The following is an 18,133-nucleotide window of genomic DNA, read 5'->3' as shown; positions in this document are numbered from 1 at the left end:
ACCATGCCCTTATTGGATTATTTATGTTGACAAAATTGATGAGTTATATTCATTAAAGAAAGTTGATTTAATAAAAAAAAAATACTAATTTAATCAGATTAATCCCTTTATTCAAATTGAGGATTTTTTTTGAGGATATAAAAAAGAAAAAAAATATTTGGATTACGTCATAAAATATGACGACAGACATTCGAAGCTTCGTTCGAATACTTCAATAGAAGCTTCGAATGTTAAAAAATGACATTCGGTACAGCCCTACCCATTACTATGTAATAATATGTCATTCATGTTATATATGATACATATAATTACTACAAAGCTTTGCTTTATTGATATTTCTTTTTCTTTTTTAGTTCATGCTCTGCATATTACATAATGGCTTATGAAAACTAAGTGCAAGACCCCCATGTCCATATAAACATCCTGTGATTGTCAAATGCGTCATTGGCATCTAATGGGCAGATGAGTGATTGTGTTAATGTTCCTCTCATTATCAAAATGCCCTTAGAAGAGGATGGAGGAGTGACAGACACTGGTGACAATCAATTTGCTTGGCCCTCCTTAGGAAGTGTGCCAAGATTCATCTTCATATACTGAGGACACAAATGCATTGATTAAATAATTAATTACACACTATCAACCATGTCTTCTCAGAATACCAATCAATCAATCAATCAATCAACTAATCAATATGATACAATCATATGTCCAGGGCCTGAATTCATCAAGCATCTTAATGTAAGAGTTATGATCATAAGTCTTGTGTATATAGTACATTGGATGTGATGTAGACCAGTACTGCTACTTTCAGAAGTGTGGCGACTATGAGCTCAGGTCAGCAGGTGTTAAAGTGGGGTCATAGAAATTACTAGGTCATGTAAGTGCAGCACTTAGACTACATGTTAACTTGCGATTCTCCCGAGATGTTGAGTACAACCTTGGTCCAATTGCAATAATGTGTGTCACACGTGCCATCAGACGTGCCAAGTACTCACCTTGGCAATGTGATTTTATGGCATCACTTGTCCTCATACACACCTTGGGGGATATATCACATGGCACTATATCACTTCCTCAAATAGGGGCCAGCTAACCCTCCACCGCACCATGTGTGACTGAATCTGACTCCGTCAGGAGATTATCCATGGAGCTTATTGGTATTATTGCTCTATATGTGACTCATTCTATTACATCTGTCACTGGAAACCCAGAGAAATCATTTCACGTAGGGTGCATTTGAAGAGTGGCTCTTTTGAGGCAGCATAAATGCTTGATTGACACTCCTGACCTGCTTAAGACTTCAATTAGACCACTTTTACTCCCACTGTTCGTTTGCTGCTGCATCCCATGGAAGATTATGAAGGAGGGGGGGGGGGGGGCATACTCAACACACCCATTGAAAATAACTAGATTGTGCCGACTAATAGTTGACTAGGAGATTAACAGTATTTATACCAATTTTATGCCTGGACACTTGCCTCAAATTGACCCTGGAAAATAGCCAACTCAATGGCTGTGCCTAATCATAGTGGCGGCTGTGCTCACATGCTGCAACTCAATATGCAATTCTAGGAACTTGCCAATAATTAACTTGTGTTCTGTAACATCTGGTGTTTAAAGAAGGGAAATCAATTGGCAGTGGCGATTATGATTTGACTTCACTTGTTTCTTTAACCATAACCCCATTGTTCTGGATCATTGCCCAGGCCCCAGGGGGAAGACGAGGCCCCTAATGAAACAAGGTTGCTTGTCATGCTATGAGGGAGGCTTGAGTGCTCTTGAACTATCATGCTAGTTTACCAGCTCCCTCACATGCTGCAGTCTAAACGCCTTCTAATTAGTGGTATAGAAACATAATACTGTGTGTAATTCAATGGTTTAAAATGTTTCTGTTTTAAATACCTTGATCACAAAGTGGTAAAACAAAGGACAATATTACCTCTCTCTGCATTATGATAGCATTTGTGTGTGTCTCTGTGTGTGTGTTTTGTCTGTGTGTGTGTGTGTGTGTGTTTGTGTGTACGTGTGTGTGTGTGTGTGTACGTGTGTGTTTGTCTGTGTACGCGTGTGTGTTTGTCTGTGTGTGTGTGTGTTTGTTTGTCTGTGTGTGTGTTTGTACGTGTGTGTGTCTGGGTGTGTGTTTGTCTGTGTGCGTGTTTGTCTGTGTATGTGTGTGTGTTTGTCTGTGTACGTGTTTGTCTGGGTGTGTGTTTGTCTGTGTGTGTGTGTGTGTGTGTGTGTGTGTGTGTGTGTGTGTGTGTGTGTGTGTGTGTGTGTGTGTGTGTGTGTGTGTGTGTGTGTGTGTGTGTTTGTGTGTGTGTTTGTCTGGGTGTGTGTGTGTGTGTGTGTGTGTGTGTGTGTGTGTGTGTGTGTGTGTGTGTGTGTGTGTGTGTGTGTGTGTGTGTGTGTGTGTGTGTGTGTGTGTGTGTGTGTGTGTGTGTGTACACGTGCATCTCACCTGCAGGACAGAGTGCCCGGTCGGGCTGTTCTCCGACAGCTCAGCCTCATAGTGGCTCCTCTCGAACTTGTTGTTCTGGTCCGTGACGGTGACTCTGAGCACAGCGCTGCTGGCCAGCAGTGGGTTCCCCCCGTCCTCCACGCCGATGTACAGGTCATAAGAGTCCTTCCGCTCGCGGTCCAGGGTGCCCATGACTCTGGGGTATACTTTGGGGTATTTTGGGGGTATTTTCTGGTATTTTGGGGTATACTTTGGGGTATTTTGGGGTAGTTTCTGGTATTTTGGGGTATACTTTGGGGTATTTTGGGGTAGTTTCTGGTATTTTCTGGTATTTTGGGGTATACTTTGGGGTATTTTGGGGTATTTTCTGGTATTTTCTGGTATTTTCTGGTATTTTGGGGTAGTTTCTGGTATTTTGGGGTATACTTTGGGGTATTTTGGGGTAGTTTCTGGTATTTTCTGGTATTTTCTGGTACTTTGGGGTGATTAGTAGGACCCAGTGTTCGAATTATGAGGGGACCAAAAGGGGCTCAGCCCCCATAGCTAGAGTCTGAGCCCCCATAGTCAAGACCCCCTGTGGGGGTCTCTCAAAAAAATTATATAATTTTTTTTTTTTTTTTTTATGTACGAATTAGTATTATTTATGTTACCTAAATAAATTGTTAATAGATCATATTTTTCTTTTCAGTTTTTAAAATAACAGAGTAATTAATGTTGTGGAATAGGCTTCATTTCACCTCCAAGACGCTATGCGTCGCCCATGAGCGTCGCCCATAAGTTTAACGCTACTCCAACCTAGTGAAGAAGAAGCAGCAAGCAGCTGCTGTAAACAGAAATCTGCTGGTCCGTGTCCTGCAACTGAAACACATAAACACTAAACAGTACGCCACATGCCGCCAAAAAAAAGGCTCGACCCGCCGCAAGGCTGTATAAAGCTGGACAGCTTTGGTTTTATAAAAAGGCCAAAGACTGACGCTGTTAGTGCAGCAGCTAGCAGCGCTACTGTCACTGAAGTTGACACTGCTAGTGCTAGTACTAGTGTTAGCTCTGCTGCTCCTGTGCGCAGTGCGCCTATTATTGTTACCGCGCCGGTTGCCACTGCCAGACCCGAGTCTCCACCACTAGACCTGGACTGTGCTGCTACTCAACCACCACAATGCTGGGGTCCGAGTCAGTGGAACCTTTGGAAAAATAAATATACAGTAGCTGGTTATTTGCCAAGGAGGGATGCGCCAAGACATTGTTAAATAAATCATTTGGAGCCCATTTGGCAGAGCAGTGGATGAATGGGACTGTGACTAGCTCTCAGAGCAAGAAGTTGAGGAAGAAAATATACTTGCACAGTGATAGCATTGCTCATAAGCAAGCTATAGAAATAGAAAGTCAAAACCAGAAGGAAGTGCTTCCAAAAAAAGTGAGCGAAATCACATCTGCCTTGCTCAAGGAGACAGCCAGTTCATTCAGGGCAGCATATACTGTCGCTAAAGAAAGGTTGCCGTATACCAAATTGAACCCCCTTATGACACTTAATGAGTTGAACGGTGCGACAGTCGGGCCAGCTCACCGATCCGATCATTCTTGTGCACAGATCATAGAGCACATTGCCACAGAGATGAAAAAAAACATTATTTATTTAGATTTATACAAGTATTTATTTTATGTTAATTTTATTATCAGATGATAATGTTACTTACTGTATCCTGATAAATGCTGCTGTTGTGCCATACAACTATTTATTTTCCATTCGATTATTTTGTTAGTTTTTGATTTATAAGTGCAGAGACAAATAAATGTTCATTCAAGTTCATAAATTGTCAAATGTTTCAAATTAAATTGTTGTATTTTATCAGATGCAAAATGCAAATAAGTAAATATGGCATTATATATCAGAGGTGAGTAAGAAAATGAACAAATATTGATGGTTAAGAATGAGACTGAATAATGACATCACACAATAGTCTAATGATTAGACTGTTGTGTGATGTCATTATTACTTAGTATTAGACTAATCCTAATGAGATATTCCTCTAAATATGACTTCGAAATCAGCCATAATTTCAGAAAAAAAATTGTAAAAAAAATAATTCAGGGGGCCCCAATAGCTCTCAGGTGATAATTCGAACCCTGGTAGGACCCCATAGTTAGGGTCGCCGGCAATGTCTGTTGTCAGGGGAGTGTAAAGGCTGTGTCCTACTAGGGACTCTATGAGGTTGACGTTGCCAATGGTATCATTGACAAAAATATGGACCAGGGCGGTGGTGTGGCGAGGGGGTTTGCCCTTGTCAGTGACCTTCACAACCAGGCGGTGCAGGCCATTGTGTTTGCGGGTGAACTCATGAGCCAGTGTGATCTCCCCACTGGTAGGCGAGATGTGGAACAGTCCATGTGGGTTGCCGCCAGTGATGCTGTACACAAGCTCAGCGTTGGGCCCTGCATCTATGTCTTCTGCCTCCACTACTTCCACACGGGTTTCTGGAGCAGTAACAGGTGGTAGGAATTTGTAGGTGGAATTGGACGGCTTGGTTACATAGGGGGCATTGTCGTTCTCATCTAAGACGTTGATGGTCACCCCTACGTAGGAAGACCTGGGTGGGTCCCCGGCATCCACAGCCTTGAGGCGGAAGGTGTAGGTGCTCTCCTTTTCCCGGTCAAAGGAGATACTGGACAGGATGGTGCCAGTGCCATTCTGGATGACAAACTTGCCATTGTCCGGCTCGACATAGAGCCTTACCCTGGCATTCTCACCTTTATCGGCATCAGTGACTGTAACAACGCCAACAGGGTTGAGCGGAGCCATGTTCTCTGAGACAGAGAAGCTGTAGCCACTCAACATAAACTTGGGGTCATTGTCGTTACGGTCAAGAACATTGATCACCACTGTGGCAGTGCCCGTCTTGCTGGGAACACCCTTGTCTGCAGCTGCCACATGGAACTCATAGCGCTCTGTGTCTTCCCGATCCAGCAGGTTCTTCACGCGCACTTCACCAGTGTTGGGGTCGATTTCAAAAAGCTTGGTAGCTGAGGCTTCAATAATGCTATAGGTCAGCTCAGCATTGGTGCCGCTGTCCGCATCCATCGCCACCACGTAACGAACCTTGTCACCTGGTTGGTTACCCTCAGCAAAGTCCACCTCCAGCATTGTCGGGGAAAAGATGGGAATGTTGTCATTCATGTCTGTCACCTGGACTTTGAGGGAATTTGTGCTGGACAGGGCTGGGTTACCAGAGTCCACGGCAACAATCTCGATCCTGTAATCCTTGACACGCTCATAGTCCAGCAAAGTGGTGGTCAGCAGGAAATACTTCCTCTTGCGGTGGTCATTGGCCGACTCGCTAGCGGGTCGCAGCTGGAATGGTACGTTGCCATCCACCACACAGGTGACTACAGCGTTCTCGCCCTCATCGCGGTCCGACACCTCAACCATAGCCACACGAGTCCCGATGGGCATGTCCTCTGAAATGTTGGCCACGCCGTCCTGGTGTATGACGAGGCCAAATCCACGAATCTCGATGGCTGGTGCATTGTCATTCTGGTCCCTGATTTTGATGGTCACCGTGACCTTTGAGCTCTTGGGACCACAGCCGTTGGCCACCACAGAGAATATGAGGAATTTCAAGTTCTCCTTCTCACGGTCCACCAGGCCCTTGACGTAGATTATGCCTGTCGAGTTATCGATGCGGAGGAGTCTCTGAACAGTCTCAGATGCCCTGTGAAAGCTGTAGTCAAACTCACAGTTGGTGCCTGTGTCATTGTCATTGGCTCTAACCTGCAGGACAGACAAGTAGAGACGTTTTGAATTAGCAGGACAAATAAAACAAGGTCCAAACTTGTTTGCTGTATACACATTTTCTTAATTGCGTGTAGTAACACCATTACTAGGGCTGTACCGAATGTGTCTATTCATTCTGTTTAAACCAATGGGGTTTTTCTTCACAGTTGCAGATAATGATTAGGCTACACTAATATTATAGTATTATACTATTATAGTATATGACTAGTCATAATTTTTTTTATAAAACATTTATCATAAATAATGTAGCATTCGCTTGGCACTCTGCGCTTTCGTACCAACCATGCCCTTATTGGATTATTTATGTTGACAAAATTGATGAGTTATATTCATTAAAGAAAGTTGATTTAATTTAAAAAAAAAACTCATTTAATCAGATTAACCCCTTTATTCAAATTGAGGATTTTCTTTGAGGATATAAAAAAGAAAAAAAAATATTTGGATTACGTCATAAAATATGACGACAGACATTCGAAGCTTCGTTCGAATACTTCAATAGAAGCTTCGAATGTTAAAAAATGACATTCGAGGGGAGCTCCAGTAGCTCACCGCGTACCTCGAACGCTATTTCGGCGTCGGGGACAACCGTGCGCGTCACGGATCTGGGGTACACGAGTTCGCCGTATTTTCTCAGAGTGTCTTTTCCCCCATCTATACCCCATTCAACCTGTTTCTGTCGGTCATACTTGACCAGAAAAAGCGATAAACGCGAAAAGAACCAGCTGACTGGTCAAAGTTTAAAAAAATAAAATAAAAATGACATTCGGTACAGCCCTAGCCATTACTATGTAATAATATGTCATTCATGTTATATATGATACATATAATTACTACAAAGCTTTGCTTTATTGATATTTCTTTTTCTTTTTTAGTTCATGCTCTGCATATTACATAATGGCTTATGAAAACTAAGTGCACACCCCCATGTCCATATAAACATCCTGTGATTGTCAAATGCGTCATTGGCATCTAATGGGCAGATGAGTGATTGTGTTAATGTTCCTCTCATTATCAAAATGCCCTTAGAAGAGGATGGAGGAGTGACAGACACTGGTGACAATGAATTTGCTTGGCCCTCCTTAGGAAGTGTGCCAAGATTCATCTTCATATACTGAGGACACAAATGCATTGATTAAATAATGAATTACACACTATCAACCATGTCTTCTCAGAATACCAATCAATCAATCAATCAATCAATCAATCAATCAATCAATCAATCAATCAATCAACTAATCAATATGATACAATCATATGTCCAGGGCCTGAATTCATCAAGCATCTTAATGTAAGAGTTATGATCATAAGTCTTGTGTATATAGTACATTGGATGTGATGTAGACCAGTACTGCTACTTTCAGAAGTGTGGCGACTATGAGCTCAGGTCAGCAGGTGTTAAAGTGGGGTCATAGAAATTACTAGGTCATGTAAGTGCAGCACTTAGACTACATGTTAACTTGCGATTCTCCCGAGATGTTGAGTACAACCTTGGTCCAATTGCAATAATGTGTGTCACACGTGCCATCAGACGTGCCAAGTACTCACCTTGGCAATGTGATTTTATGGCATCACTTGTCCTCATACACACCTTGGGGGATATATCACATGGCACTATATCACTTCCTCAAATAGGGGCCAGCTAACCCTCCACCGCACCATGTGTGACTGAATCTGACTCCGTCAGGAGATTATCCATGGAGCTTATTGGTATTATTGCTCTATATGTGACTCATTCTATTACATCTGTCACTGGAAACCCAGAGAAATCATTTCACGTAGGGTGCATTTGAAGAGTGGCTCTTTTGAGGCAGCATAAATGCTTGATTGACACTCCTGACCTGCTTAAGACTTCAATTAGACCACTTTTACTCCCACTGTTCGTTTGCTGCTGCATCCCATGGAAGATTATGAAGGAGGGGGGGGGGGGGCATACTCAACACACCCATTGAAAATAACTAGATTGTGCCGACTAATAGTTGACTAGGAGATTAACAGTATTTATACCAATTTTATGCCTGGACACTTGCCTCAAATTGACCCTGGAAAATAGCCAACTCAATGGCTGTGCCTAATCATAGTGGCGGCTGTGCTCACATGCTGCAACTCAATATGCAATTCTAGGAACTTGTCAATAATTAACTTGTGTTCTGTAACATCTGGTGTTTAAAGAAGGGAAATCAATTGGCAGTGGCGATTATGATTTGACTTCACTTGTTTCTTTAACCATAACCCGATTGTTCTGGATCATTGCCCAGGCCCCAGGGGGAAGACGAGGCCCCTAATGAAACAAGGTTGCTTGTCATGCTATGAGGGAGGCTTGAGTGCTCTTGAACTATCATGCTAGTTTACCAGCTCCCTCACATGCTGCAGTCTAAACGCCTTCTAATTAGTGGTATAGAAACATAATACTGTGTGTAATTCAATGGTTTAAAATGTTTCTGTTTTAAATACCTTGATCACAAAGTGGTAAAACAAAGGACAATATTACCTCTCTCTGCATTATGATAGCATTTGTGTGTGTCTCTGTGTGTATGTTTTGTCTGTGTGTGTGTGTGTGTGTGTGTGTGTGTGTTTGTGTGTACGTGTGTGTGTGTGTGTGTGTACGTGTGTGTTTGTCTGTCTGTGTATGTGTGTGTGTTTGTACGTGTGTGTCTGGGTGTGTGTTTGTCTGTGTGCGTGTTTGTCTGTGTATGTGTGTGTGTTTGTCTGTGTACGTGTTTGTCTGGGTGTGTGTTTGTCTGTGTGTGTGTGTGTGTATGTGTTTGTCTGGGTGTGTGTTTGTCTGTGTGTGTGTGTGTGTGTGTGTGTGTGTGTGTGTGTGTGTGTGTGTGTGTGTGTGTGTGTGTGTGTGTGTGTGTGTGTGTGTGTGTGTGTGTTTGTGTGTGTGTGTGTGTGTGTGTGTGTGTGTGTGTGTGTGTGTGTGTGTGTGTGTGTGTGTGTGTGTGTGTGTGTGTGTGTGTGTGTACAAGTGCATCTCACCTGCAGGACAGAGTGCCCGGTCGGGCTGTTCTCCGACAGCTCAGCCTCATAGTGGCTCCTCTCGAACTTGTTGTTCTGGTCCGTGACGGTGACTCTGAGCACAGCGCTGCTGGCCCGCATTGGGTTGCCCCCGTCCTCCACGACGATGTACAGGTCATAAGAGTCCTTCTGCTCGCGGTCCAGGTTGCCTATGACGATGAGCTGCGGCACCTTCAGGCCCATATAATCGTCCCCCTGCAGGCTGAAGAGCTGGTCCGTGTCCGACCCGGTGATCAGCAAGTAGTTGGCCACCGCGTTGAGGCCTGAGTCCTTGTCGTGGGCCATGGGGATGGAGAAGAGAGCGCCGATGCGTGTGTTCTCTGGGATCGACAGGGTGAGGGTGTCCGAGAAGAACTGCGGCGTGTTGTCATTGACATCCAATACCTCGATGCGGCCCTCAATCTCTCTCTTGATCCCCTTCATGTCCGTGATGGACACCTTGAACTCCAGGAAACACTCGCCCTCGAACACATTGGGGCACCGTCTCTCGCGGTCGATGGGTATCTTGGTGGTGTAGATGTCTCCGGTCTTGCCGTCTACCCGCAGGTAACGGTCCACCCGCAGGTAACGGGAGCCCACCACCAGTTTGTACAGGTGGCCGGAATCGGTCAGGTTCTCGTCCGCCGCCAGGCTGCCGATGAGGGTGTTGTACGGCTGCTGCTCGTTCAGCCGGTACAGGATGTGATTCGGCGAGGCGCCACAGAACACCAGCAGGACAGCTGACAGTACCAGCCTCATCTCCCACCTCAGATTCATATCTCCACCCGACTGGCACAGCCTCCGTCTGGGAGAAAGGAAACAAGAGAGAAACAAACAACAACAACACGATTAGTCAGGGCCCCCCTATACATCATCCACAAAAAGGTTGAGGCATTGCCAAGAAATCTTTTAAAGAAAGTTGACGTGGAATTTGGAGTGGATATCTATTCAGCGAGGTCTTAAAAAAGATAAAAAAAAAAATTATATATTTGTATTTCATTTAGGGCGGCTACGTGGCGTAGTGGGCAAGGCGCTCGCCACGAATGACGGAGACGCTGGGCTTGCCTGTTCGAGCCCAGCGGCCAGCGCTCCACATTGCTTTCAGTTTAGCTGGTCGTTCATACTAATACACATTGGCCGTATTAGGGGGTGGGAAACTGATGGGTGGGGATCGGGCGTTGTGGACAGCGACTCCTACAGGTCGGTTGGTGCGCCTGCGCAGTAGAATCAGGAAGTGTCGGGGGCAGCGTGAGCCTCCCACGCGGTACTCCTCGCCACTGAGAGATCGAGCTGCGCAGGTGAAAAGATGCGACTGCTGTTACCTCAAGTACTGGAGGGGACTTGTGCTATGTATGACTTAGTCCACATTGCAGCCGGCTTGTGGGAGGCAAGAAACAGCGTTCGTGACAGGGGAGGGTTGAATTGGATGATACGAAATTGGGATGGGAGAAAAATATAGAAAATGGGAGAAAAAGTGGATAAAAAAAAAATATTTGTATTTCATTTTTGGATGAAAGGCACAGGTACAGGCATACAATGCACATAAAACATAATTTAAATTCTTTGCCAACTACAAGCATTGGCTTGCCCCTTGCGTCATAAAAAAAAGTCTATCTGTCTGAACAGGACTGAAAAGACCTGTTTCGAGATGCACAATGAGATATTCTGAGAGAATTGTTGAATACATAAACAAATGTTCTAGAATGTTCTATTATGACATCATAATCAGTAGGGATATCCTTTCATTGGTCTATGTTGACCACGCCCCCATGGTTCGGCTCCTCCCCCTTCAGGGGAGTACCATTGATCATTAGGCCACGCCCCCTTTTTGTATCTTTTGAAACGCTTGTCGTAGAGACTTGCGGGTTGTGCCTAGGCTGGTAAAGATATGCCTCCTAAAGTGTGAAAACAGAAGTACAGGAAGTACCGGCTACAGGCTTTCCGGTTTCAACAAAACAATTATAGAAACGTGTGAAGTGCACAATATTTCCTCGTTTAAGCCACTGCAACGGCTTTGCCTGAAGAATTGACTACATGACCGGGACGTTCTAGCTTGTTTGCCGACAGGATTCGGGAAAAGTTTGGCAGCTTCCAGGGGAAGTACATACACCGGAAATTCACACTTTCGGCCGTAGTGCTTTACCAGTCTTTATCTCACGGAGGAGATAAAACTAGGAACGAGGTTAGGGTTGTGCCATTGTACTCAATAGGGATATCCTCTTTCATTGGTCTATGTTGACCACGCCCCCATGGTAATTGGCTCCTCCCCCTTTGTGTATCTTTTGAACCGTTTGACGTAGAGACTTGCGGGTTGTGCCATTGTACTCAGGGATATCCTCTTTCATTGGTCTATCTATGTTGACCACAGGATTTGAATCAATTAAGGCCTGCAGGTGTACTGAGTTGATTGACACCTGCATGTGCTTGACACTTAAGGGAGGTGTCAATCAACTCAGTACTGACTTCTACATTCATTGGTGGATGTTAGCCATGACCTCTATACAATGGGTTAACCCTTTAACTATACCACTTACATTAGACACCCTAGCAACCACCTATAACACCCTAGCAACCACCTAGAAACACCATAGCAACCACCTAGAAACACCCTAGCAACCACCTATAACACCCTAGCAACCACCTAGAAACACCCTAGCAACCAGCTATAACACCATAGCAACCACCTATAACACACACAAAAGGAGCCGCATGTGATTGGTGGAGACCCTTACAAAAAACTGTTGTTGCTAATCATTGACACATGCTAGGCTGTAATAATCTCCCCCAGAAAAATCTACTTTGCATTTGATATATTGCAAATATATGCCATCACACACACTGGCATTTAAAGGTTTAGAATTATAAAATTAATATGTGGTGCTATGATCAGGGCTGAAGTTGAATAAAAGATTGTATTATTTTCAATCTGACATTACAAAAAAACTGAAAATCCATCAAAATCAGTGTTGTTGCTAATCATACATATGCTAGCCCCCAGACCCCGTGCTTAAAAAGTGGCCTGACTGGGGCTATATTTTGCACTATATTTCCTGGCCTGAATGATTTCCCCAGTCCGGCCCTGGTTAAAAGCCTCCAATGCTTATTAGTGTGTGTGCGTTTGAACGTGTGCATGTTTCAACCATACATTTCCATTTATATATAAAAAAAAAATGTTTTACCTCCTATAATAGTGGGGGTCGCGGCTCTCTGACCCCGTTATTTTTGGGTCGCGGCCTGAAAAGTTTGGGAACCCCTGAAGTAGAACAGCTAGCTAGCCGTTGTGGACTCACCTTTCCACAGCAAAACGGTAGGCAAGGCACCTTGGTTGCGAAATGCAAACTTCAATCTATGTTGTTTAGTCTATCTGTTCAGTACTGATTCAATATGCACAATGAGATCTTCTGAGAGAATTGTTGAATAGATACACAAATGTTCTAGAATGTTTGATTATGACATCATACTATGACATCATACTGTGACATCACAAATGTTCTAGAATGTGCTATTATGACATCATACTGTGACATCACAAATGTTCTAGAATGTGCTATTATGACATCATACTGTGACATCACAACGGAACATGTTTGAGTGCCATTTGAATAATATAAATAAAGGCTGTCCCCGAAGCCTTTTTTGGGGATTTAAACTTCATCAGGGTTCTTCGAACGGACGTTCGAACCTTCGAAAAAAATTTAAATTAAAAAAATAATAATTTATAATTTCCCCCCCCCTCAAACTAAATCCTCAATTTGAATAAAGTGATTCAAACTTCGTCAGGGTTTTTCGAACGGACATTCGAACCTTCGTTTTTAATTAAAGATTTTAAATAAAAAAGAAATAATTCTCATTTTCTTTTATACATTTTTTTTTATATCCTCAAACTAAGGCCCTGTCCACACGAGCGCTGGATTTAATGTAACCGAAGTTTGAAAAAAATAAACCTCTGTCCACACAGGTGAACAACTGCATATAATTGCGTACTCACGGTGGCTGGAAAACCAGCAAACCGATACATGTAGTACAATGTCAAAACAGTAGGCGGCAATGTTGTTCAGACATGAAGGCCATTTCAACCAATCAGAAAAGATTGAACGCTCACTAAACTTCCTGTTTAGAAACACCATAGCCAAGCGGTTAGGTGGCCGAGCGGAGATTGCGTTCGTCACCAGCCCCGGAGCTGAGCTGGATTTGCCTGTTCGAATCCAGCTCACAGCTCCGGGGTTGTCACCAGCTTGGCTGGCCGTCTGCACTGATACAATTGGCTGTATCAGAGGGTGGGAGAAGCTGGCGGGGTGGGTCCGGGTCGTTGTAAACAGCGACTCCTACAGTTCGGTCGGGGCGCCTGCTAAGCGCGGATTGGACGTGAGGGGGATAGTGTGGTCCTCCCACACGCTGCTACGCCCTCTCAATGAGAATCCGCGCTGCCAGGTGAAAAGAAGCGGTGATTGGCTGGACGTGTGTCGGAGGAAGCACGTGGTAGCCTCCACTCTCCCAGATGATCTGACTGTGGGGGGTAAGTGCGCAGCGACCAGGAAGGGACTGGGAATTGGCATACGACTAACATTGGGATGGGGAGAAAATCGGAGGAAAATGGAGGGGGAAAAAGACAAAAAAAAAAAAAAAAAAAGAAACACCATAGCCATAATTTTGCCAACGGAACATATATTTTCAGCAAAGAAAGAAACTGCAATAAAAGTGCAATAAACAAACGGATACATTCACTGTGTGTTCTGCCTCTCATTTGTTGATGAAATAAAACCATCAGCAACACAATTTACCACCAAGAGTGGATAGATTAGTCTCACAAAAGACCGCCGGTGTTGTTAACTACATGCTAATGTGAATGGCTATATATCTATGTATATTATATAGCTTAAATGCTAACGTAATGTGGTAACGTTACCGCTATGAATGGATGCAAACGTTATTTAACACATTGCAGAATGGGTACAATACAATACGGCTCAATACAAACAATTGTTAAGGGGATGCAGTCTGGACTGGGTTCCTTATAACAATAACTTGACAACACATGAGTTTAGTTTAGCTGCAGCTACATGTTTTCTCTGAGCGTCAACAGACATCAGTCGATCACAACACTCTTCAACACAGACGATACGTTTTGAACAAAAGTTTGTTACAATCATTTTCATATAACGCTACTTGGGACAGCTCTGCTGTAAACACTGGTGTAGCTGGCTCTGCTCTAATCTCTCTACCCCGCGGTCTGCCGTGAACATGGGAAATAATTGCGACAGCTCTGCTGTAAACACTGGGAATAACCTCGGTTGCTATGCCCACACGCAACTGCAAAACCGCAAAACTTCACCCTGGGCACCGGTTTCAAAGACCGCGGTTGCAGTGTAGCAAATCCCCGGTTGTGTGTGGCCGAACAGTGCAACTGCGCACATACAATCATGGTTATATTAAAACCAGTGCTTGTGTGGATGGGGCCTTGGATAGTCTTCTGTGGGTGAGAAAGGGGGTGGTATGATAATGATCCTGCCATAAAGAAGGGCTCTAAAATCAAATCGCCTCTCCAATGTTGAACAAATGTTTTTTATTTTCCCTTTTTTTACATGAAACAAGACAAATAATACAGTAACAGTAATAATCAACGATAAATCACAGAACAATAACAGAAATCATAATAACAATAATGACAGTCCAGTAATTAAATCAGAATGAAAGTAGACTAAATGACATAAAAATAATAAATACAATACATGGGCTCTTGCTCGCTCCAACCCCCCCCCCCCCCCCCCCACAGGACCCCTACTTGGGCTATACATCCACTACTTCATTCAACATGAGAGAATTCCAAATGTATATGCGTTCCTTTATCTTATCCACCACAGCTACCCAGACTGCTATGCTGGCTTCATTAACACCTAAAATTCGTGCAGTAGATATCTCTAGATAAATCACATCGAGATAGGTGAGAATCCATACCTTCCGACACATTTTATCAGGTTGAATCCAGCGTGATGCTATTAACCTTTTGGCAACCGTAAGACCCGCCAAAATGAGTCTCTTTACCTGTACAGAGGTCGATAACTGAGAAACATCATTCAACAACAGTACAGAAAGCAATGTCGGTATGGTCAGAGATAAAAATTCTGATAATTGAGTGGTGATATTTTCCCAGAAAGTCTTAACAGGAGGGCATTCCCAATACATATGCATATATGTACCAATAGTATCGTTTGAACACAAGGAGCATCAAGAGTCAGGTCTGAGACCCATTAGGTACAATCGTCTAGGGTCAGGTAAGTCCTATGAACAAAGTTAAGATTAATCTGTTGGTGATCTGGGTTGCGTGATGATAGCCGAACATTTTCCCAGACTGCATCCCAATCTAAATCTACTTCCAGGTTTGGGATATCCTTCCTCCAAACAGAGTCTAGGGGAAGGACCTTATATGAGGACGTAAGTAAGTGGCGATAAAAGTCAGAGACGAAGCCTCTCGACGTCTCTTTGTCATAAAAGAATTTGTGAAACCTGTGGTGCTCAAGTGGAACATCTAATGGGACTTTGTGAGCTTTCAAAGCTGCTCTTATTTGTAAATAGAAGAAAAAAGTGGAACTGGTGAGGTCAAATTTGTTGGATATATCTCGAAGACTGAGGAGACCATAGTCATCGAAGATATCCCCCAATGTGTGTATGCCTTTCTTTTCCCAATCAGGGTATCTGATAGGTTGTTGTTCAATAAGGAGTAAATTGTTATTAAATAGGGGGGAATGCCTGTGCCATTTATGGTGGTTAGTACACGTTTTCTGTGTTTTCACGCCATATCCGGATCACATGTGTAATAAGAGGGCCAAATCTTAAGTTGAATTGCTTAATTGATATGTTGGTGTACACTATATCCTGCAGTCTATGTGGTGCCACTATGTTCTCATCTAATGGTCTCCAGGATACCGCTGCTTGAGAATCAAACCAGGTGATCAGTGGTCTTAAAGAGAACGCTTTAAAGTAATATTTGAAGTCTGGAAAGGCTAAACCCCTGTCGGTTTTATTTCTCTATGCAGTGGATCTTTTTAATCGTGGGCGTTTGCTGTTCCAAATAAATGTATATGCAGCAGAGTGTAGTTTTTGCCAGTAACCAGCAGAGGGGGGTAACGACAACATGGAGCTGATGAAGTTAATTCTGGGCAAAACATTCATCTTAACTATTGACGCTCGGGCCTGTAATGAGTTTTTTTATTTTGACCACCTGCTGAAGTCATCTGTGATCCTGTCTCGCAATCCGGAATAATTATACTTCACCGTTTGTCTTATAGTGGGGAATATTTCAATTCCAAGACATTTAAAGTGTTCTACCATGGGTATATTTGCTGGGAGGATGGTAGCCTTCGCAGTCAAATTGAGTGGAAGGAAGGCCGATTTTGGCCAGTTTATCTTAAATCCCGATAGATTGCCAAAATCATCTATTACTTTGAGAAGATGAGGTAGGGAGGTGGCGGGGTTTTGCATGAACAAGATTACATCATCTGCATATAAGCTGATGTGATGCTGTGTGCCCTTAATTGAGATCGGTGCTATGGACTGAGATTGTCTTATGTACTGTGCTAAAGGTTCAAGGGATAGAGCAAATAGTCCGGGACTAAGAGGACAACCCTATCTAGACGAGCGCGACACAGGGAAGAGTGGAGAGCAGAGTTTACCTGTTAAAATCATGGCCGATGGACCTGTATATAGTACTTTGATCATAAGTATGAACCCTTCACCTAACCCCATCCTTCTAAGTACTGCCCATAAATAAGACCATTCCAACTTGTCAAAGGCCTTCATCGCGTCTAAGTATAAGACAGCCGTAGGGGGCACGGCATCCTTGCTGGCATCTATCACATGCAGTAACCGTCTAATATTATCCGTGATCAGGCGGCCTCTTATGAAGCCTGTCTGATCAGGGTGAACTAGAGATGTCATGTGCTTTTGAAGTCGGATGGCTAGTACCTTAGCGTACAGCTTGAGATCGGTTCCAAGGAGGCTTAAGGGTCTATAACTGCTACATTCGGTGGGGTCCTTATCTTTCTTAAGTAGGACAGATATGAGTGCCATTGACATTCCTGGAAAAGTTTCCCTCTTTGACTGAGTGTAAAATCATATCAAGTAATAGGGGTCCAATTACATCCCAGCATGAGGTACAGTTCGGGCGGAATACCGTTCCAGCAAGGGGCCTTACCACTTTGCAAGTCCGAAATAGCCTCCCCAAGTTCCTCTAGTGTAATAGGTGCATCTAACCATTTAGCGTCTTCCTCTTAGAGTTGTGGTAAGTTAATTTGATCCAGGAATTCCTCCAGCTTATTATGATCGAAGATCACTTCTGACTCGTACAGGTTAGAATAAAATGAACGAAAAGTCTTGTTGATTTTTTTGGGGTCGGTGGTAACCATCCCCTGTTAGTCCTTGATGGCAGGGATATCCGCAAATTGTTCACTGGCCCGTATCTTCATAGCTAGTAGGTGACTAGGTTTAGAGCCATGAAAGTAATAATGTTGTCTTGTTCTGTGTATTTGAAATTCAGATTGTTGTCTTAAAATGGAGTTAATCTCCTTTTTCAACATTTTAATTTGAAACTCCAGTCGACACGAGTAGTTGCGTTGTAAAGAGGAGAACAACGAAGAGTGAAGCCCTTCCAGTTCTACCAATTTGGAGAGACGTTTCTTGCGGAGGTTGGAGGCAAAGATAGTAGTGTTACTCCTGATAAAACCCTTAACCGAGTTCCATAAAATTCTGGGGTCTTGTACCGATCCCACATTAAACTGCAGGTATTCAATGAGTTTATCTTTAAATTGCAGGTTGAATTCATTGTTCTTCAACAGTGTCGAGTTAAAGCGCCATCTTGGGGCTCGGGATGTCATTCTACTGAGTGAACCCTT

General features: G+C 43.5%; 1 protein-coding gene across 1 annotated transcript in view; it reads right to left on the bottom strand.

The window, feature by feature from the left end:
* The window catches only part of LOC311229756 (protocadherin-1-like), a gene marked incomplete at both ends in the record, with an annotated part of 32,618 nt that overhangs the window by 10,658 nt on the left and 3,827 nt on the right, over positions 1–18,133 (bottom strand). Inside the window, 2 exons of the mRNA XM_084315831.1 lie at positions 4,593–6,224; positions 9,228–10,050. Coding sequence (XP_084171957.1) covers positions 4,593–6,224; positions 9,228–10,050 — 2,455 coding nt within the window. The remainder of the gene's footprint in view (positions 1–4,592; positions 6,225–9,227; positions 10,051–18,133) is intronic.

The sequence above is a fragment of the Notolepis coatsorum genome (assembly GCF_963971535.1).
Source record: "Notolepis coatsorum genome assembly, chromosome: 6".
Lineage (NCBI taxonomy): Eukaryota > Metazoa > Chordata > Actinopteri > Aulopiformes > Paralepididae > Notolepis > Notolepis coatsorum.
The sequence above is the reverse complement of the archived record's forward strand: the minus strand, read 5'-3'. Positions and strand labels throughout refer to the sequence as shown.